Raw genomic sequence first — 4,923 nt, 5'->3', positions numbered from 1 at the left:
TTGGAAGTCACATGTTGAGCCTGTACCAACCCAGAATAATGGTATACCACACGTTGGGCCTATACCGGATGAGAAACAAAGGCCTGCTCTAGATAAGAAGCAGAAAAGAATGAAAAGGGATCGATTCACTCTTCCAGGTGCACTGAAAATTCAAAATTGAATACAAGGGATGTGTCTTATTGCAACGAGTGTTACTGGAAGACAATCATGTGTTGGAGTGCGTCTTCAAGAATCAAGCGTGCTAAATACATGGATAAGACCGAAATTAATCAAGTCAATGGGCATAAGTTCAATTGCAAAACATGTGGCAAAAGACCTAAATCTAAAAAACAGGCTACCAGTCGTAATACAGCAGATTCAATTGGGAATTCCCTTAGTCAATCGGTAAACAAGGCGGAACTGAAAGACTTTGGCGAGCAAATCGGATTGAGGTGGCCAACCCTCAATCCCTAGTAAGTTTCTTCTCCTGTATTGTCATTGTAAATTTATTTCTATGAAGATTTTGTCATTAAACGCTTGAGGGTTTGGTTTCGAAGGAAAGTTTGGGTAGGTAAAAAATTTATGTTTTTCTGAGAGACCTCATATTGTTGCACTCCAGGAAACAGAGTGCAAGCAGTTTGATGATCGATGGGTATACTCCTTGTGGGGTAACAGTGACATTGGTTAGATCCAGAAGGAAGCGGTGGTTAACTCGGGAGGGATGTTGCTAATTTGGCACACGAATAGTTTTTTGATAAATGGTGTGGTAGGTAATGAATTTTTCCAAGCTATTCGAGGTAATTGAAAGGGATCGGGAAAGGAATCAATAATTGTCAATGTGTACGGTCCGCATAATGATGCGGATAAGAAACTGATGTGGAAATCTTTAGATAGTCTGTTGTGAAGTATTGATTCGGCATGGGTATTATGTGGGGACTTAAATGAAGTGAGGGCAGAATCTGAAAGACCTAATTGTGTTTTCCATAACAGACATGTTGCGTGTTTCAATGACTTCATTAACAAGTGCAACATGATTGAGATACCAATAAATGGAAGAAAGTTTACTCGTATAAGTGACGATGGTACAAAGTTTAGTAAGCTGGATCGATTTCTTGTGTCAGAAAAATTCATTAGTTTATGGGAAGACCTTTCGGTTATCGCACTAGAAAGAAGAGAATCGGACCACTGTCCTTTACTCCTTAGAGATAAAGTTATTGATTTTGGCCCTAAGCCTTTCAAGGTGTTCGACGAGTGGTTCTTCAAAGAGGGGGTGGATATTATCATTCGAGAGGCGTGGAATAAAGACATAAGTGGCTCGAGGAAGGATTCTATTTTTAGAGATAGGCTGAAAAATGTGAAATTTGCCTTGAAAGATTAGAGAAAAATTGAATTCGGTAACCTTGATATTGAATTAGACAAGCTTAAAAATGATGCTTCTGAATGGGAAAAGAAAGCGGAGGCGGGTGCACTTAATGATAAGGAAAGGGAAACATGGCTAGAGACTAGAAAATGTTGGTTAGATAAAGAGATAATTAAATCGAATATGTTGCGACAAAAAGCTAGAATTCGATGGATATTGGAGGGTGAAGAAAACTCCAAATATTTTCACGCCACAAATCTTCGGAAGCATAATAAGTGTAACATTCGTGGCCTCAATTTAGATGGTTGCTGGAATGAAAACCCTTGCGATGTGAAAGCTGCTGTATTGGAACATTATAAGGGAATTTTTTGCAACAATACTGGTAACAGACCCCAAAATTTTGGGCCAGGCCGAGACAAATGGGCCTGATGGGGATGGTGGATTCAGACTGACAGAAACAGAAGCGATGGAGCTGAAAAATCCCATTAATGAATCTGAAATTTGGGATGCAATAACCGAATGTGCGAGTACAAAAGCTCCTGGTCCGGATGGCTTCAATTTAAGTTTATAAGAAGTTTTGGAACATCATCAAAGACGATCTCGTAGCAGCTATCCAATCATTTTGGGCTAATGGAGAAATATCTTGGGGATGTAACGCTTCATTCATTACCTCCGTTCCAAAAAAACCCAAACGAACATCCTTGAATGAGTATCGTCCAATTAGCTTAATCGGTAGCTACTATAAGATTATCGCTAAGTTGCTTTCTAATAGACCTCGAAAAGTTACACCTAATCTTGTCGGGTTTGAGCAAAGCGCATTTATTAGAGGAAGGAATATCCTTGAATGAGCACTAATCGTGAATGAAACTCTCGAGTTTCAAAAGAAAAAACATGAAAAGAGTTTAATTTTCAAGGTTGATTTCGAAAAAGCGTTTGATAGTTTGAGTTGGGAGTTTTTATTGGAGGTAATGACTAACATGGGGTTTGGTGCTAAATGGAGAAATTGGATTTTATCATGCCTCAAATCGACGTCTATCTCTATCCTAGTTAATGGTTCACCTACAAACGAGTTCAAACTTGGAAGAGGAGTGAGACAAAGTAACCCCCTCTCGCCGTTCCTCTTTATCCTCGTGGCGGAAGGGCTAAATATTTTAACTAAGGCCGAGGTCCGGAGCGGGCTATTTTCGGGCGTTGAAGTGGGTAATGATAGGGTCCCCATCTCTATCCTCCAATATGCGAATGATACGATATTCTTCGGATCTTGGAATGAGAGCAGTATCCTCAATCTCACGAAGCTACTTAAATGCGTCGAACTAACTTCGGGTCTCAAAGTTAACTACCACAAAAGCAACATTTTTGGTGTAGGTGTGAACAAGCTTAAGGTTGATGCAATGGCAAACAAAAACGGGTGTAAGGTTGGCTCGTTCCCATTTATTTACCTCGGCCTTTCAATCGGGGCAAAGATGAACAAAATGGCTAGTTGGGAAGTTGTGGCAAAATTTGATAAAAGACTTTCGGATTGAAAAACGCGTGCGATGTCATTTGGTGGACGTTTGACCCTTGTCAAATCGGTTTTAAATAGTATCTCATTGTATTACTTCTCGCTCTTCCGTGCCCTGCCTTGCGATCTAAAAAAACTCGAGAGTGTAAGACGTTCCTTATTTTGGGGGTGGGTAGGGTAATAATAAAATTTCTTGGGTAAAATTGGACGAGGTTCTGCTACCTTATGAAAAGGGCGGGTTAAAGTTGGGGTCTTTAAAAAGTAAAAATTTGCCTTTGATTGGCAAGTGGTGGTGGAGGTTTTATACCGAGCCCACCTCCTTGTTCGTCAAAGTTATCAAAACATTTATGGCTCTTTGGGCGGTCTTGATTCGGATATTACTTCTCATTTTGGCTCTATGACTTCGGTTTGGTCTTACATTGTGAAAACAGGAAACTATATAGATACTATTGGAGTTCCTTTCAAGTCCTCCTTTTCCAAGGCTATTGGTGACGGTGCTACAACTTCTTTTTGGAATGACAAGTGGATAGGGGGTGATTGCCTAAAAAACAAGTTCAAACGACTGGCACGCTTGGACTTAAACCTGGATGCTTCGGTCAGTGAGCGAATAGTCTGGGACGGTTCCAAATGTGCAGGTTAGTGGGAGTGGGTGAGGGAACCCTTTGGCAGAGGCCTTGGTGAACTCACTACTCTAAACTCTTTGATCAGTGAGGTGGCCATCAAGCCTGGGTGTCCGGATGCGTGGCAATGGCAAGCAAGCAACAATGGGATATACACAACAAAGATTCTTTCGGATTTGGTCAGTGACAAATTGTTATGCGTAGGTACAAATGATACATTGCGTAATAATTTTGTGCCAAAAAGGTAGAAGTCTTCATCTGGCGTGCGAGGAAAAAGCGTTTACCGGTTCTCATAGAGTTAGATAATAGAGGTATTGACCTCCACTCAACTCGCTGCCCAATTTGCGATGATGATGTGGAATCTGTCGATCACTCTCTTTTCCAATGTAAGCTAGCTCATGATATTTGGTTCAAGGTGCGTGATTGGTGGGGGGTAAGTGGTAATGCAATAAATATAGATGAATCCTTTCGTGGCAAATCAAACCATAGAATATCGGAGTTAGGCATGAAAATTTGGCAAGCGGTGCAGTGGAAGTGCGGTTACCTCATATGGAAGGATCGTAATCAAAAAGTCTTCAAAAACAAGTGTTGGAATCCTCCGGTTGCTTTGGACGAGATACAAATCAAAAGTTTCGAGTGGATCGCGAGAAGATGCAAAACAAAGGCGTTCGATTGGCATACATGGTTGCATACATAATCCTCAAGCTTTAGTTTTCTAATGTTGCATAATATACTCGACAATTTGAGGATTATTTACTTATATAATATACGACTTAGTTCTTAGATTCCACCAACAAAATATACCATAGAAAACCTAAAGAAGTTATTAACAATAAAGAGATTATTGACATATGATGTACGATAGGTATAGATTTATTAATTCACTTACACGAGATGTAACGTTCAATCTTTGATAATTAAAAGACTCAAAACTTCCACTCAAACTTTTACTGTCATCATCGTTTATAAATGAACGTGCAGCGATTCGTCCCATCTCTTGGTGCCTTCCTCCCCCACTAGCCATTCTTAAAGATATATGAAAGTGATATAATAAGAATACCAATAGTGTACATTGAAATACAAGATCGAAATAATCACTCATACAAGAGTACGAATAGTATCCTTGTTTTTGAAATAGACATACTAGACACAAAAGTAATTGCATATTAGATTATTACCTCTAAACTAAACGTTTGTTCACACTCTAGTTTCCTTTGGTTTTAGGTGCTTGTGTGCTTCGGTAGGTTTGGTTTGTCGGCTCGTGTTGTCCTTTGTTCGTTTTTGGTTGATATAAAGTTCTCATTATTTTGAAAAAAAAATTTATTTTGTACCTTCTTGAATCTCTCACTCTGGCTTGTAGCCTTTTTGGTGTTATCAATAAAATTATTTTAAAAAGAAAATTGAACGTATAGTAGTTATCAAATACTCGTTAATTCCTATAATTTTGGTCAATAACTGCGTAG

At 39.3% G+C, this 4,923-nt stretch overlaps 3 protein-coding genes across 3 annotated transcripts; all 3 read left to right on the top strand.

Moving 5' to 3' along the window:
- Positions 1–207: 207 nt before the first annotated feature.
- LOC139874671 (uncharacterized) lies at positions 208–1,910 on the top strand. Its single transcript, XM_071862077.1, has 6 exons — positions 208–384; positions 599–662; positions 750–776; positions 927–1,249; positions 1,358–1,643; positions 1,729–1,910. Exons 1-6 carry the CDS (start codon positions 208–210, stop codon positions 1,908–1,910), a joined length of 1,059 nt encoding a protein of 352 aa, XP_071718178.1.
- Positions 1,911–2,316: 406 nt separating this feature from the next.
- LOC139874670 (uncharacterized mitochondrial protein AtMg01250-like) lies at positions 2,317–2,862 on the top strand. The gene has a single exon (XM_071862076.1). It carries the CDS (start codon positions 2,317–2,319, stop codon positions 2,860–2,862), a length of 546 nt encoding a protein of 181 aa, XP_071718177.1.
- A 375-nt stretch (positions 2,863–3,237) lies between these two features.
- Positions 3,238–4,157, top strand: LOC139874669 (uncharacterized). The gene is made up of 3 exons (XM_071862075.1): positions 3,238–3,435; positions 3,553–3,639; positions 3,705–4,157. The coding sequence occupies exons 1-3, from the start codon at positions 3,238–3,240 to the stop codon at positions 4,155–4,157; spliced, it is 738 nt and encodes a 245-aa protein (XP_071718176.1).
- The last annotated feature ends 766 nt before the right edge of the window (positions 4,158–4,923 follow it).

This window comes from Rutidosis leptorrhynchoides, chromosome 11, assembly GCF_046630445.1.
Source record: "Rutidosis leptorrhynchoides isolate AG116_Rl617_1_P2 chromosome 11, CSIRO_AGI_Rlap_v1, whole genome shotgun sequence".
NCBI classification, from domain to species: Eukaryota; Viridiplantae; Streptophyta; class Magnoliopsida; order Asterales; family Asteraceae; genus Rutidosis; species Rutidosis leptorrhynchoides.
This window is presented reverse-complemented; position numbering and strand designations above follow the sequence as displayed.

What these genes read in the sequence shown, in the direction of transcription:
- LOC139874671 (XM_071862077.1), top strand. Translation starts at nt 208, where the DNA reads ATGTGTTGGAGTGCGTCTTCAAGAATCAAGCGTGCTAAATACATGGAT. An exon ending in GTGGGGTAACAGTGACATTG is followed by an intron (nt 663 to 749) that starts GTTAGATCCAGA and finishes ATGGTGTGGTAG; the next exon opens with GTAATGAATTTTTCCAAGCT. An exon ending in AGTGGTTCTTCAAAGAGGGG is followed by an intron (nt 1,250 to 1,357) that starts GTGGATATTATC and finishes TTGAAAGATTAG; the next exon opens with AGAAAAATTGAATTCGGTAA.
- LOC139874670 (XM_071862076.1), top strand. Translation starts at nt 2,317, where the DNA reads ATGGGGTTTGGTGCTAAATGGAGAAATTGGATTTTATCATGCCTCAAA.
- LOC139874669 (XM_071862075.1), top strand. Translation starts at nt 3,238, where the DNA reads ATGACTTCGGTTTGGTCTTACATTGTGAAAACAGGAAACTATATAGAT. An exon ending in ACTTAAACCTGGATGCTTCG is followed by an intron (nt 3,436 to 3,552) that starts GTCAGTGAGCGA and finishes TTGATCAGTGAG; the next exon opens with GTGGCCATCAAGCCTGGGTG. An exon ending in CAAAGATTCTTTCGGATTTG is followed by an intron (nt 3,640 to 3,704) that starts GTCAGTGACAAA and finishes TGTGCCAAAAAG; the next exon opens with GTAGAAGTCTTCATCTGGCG.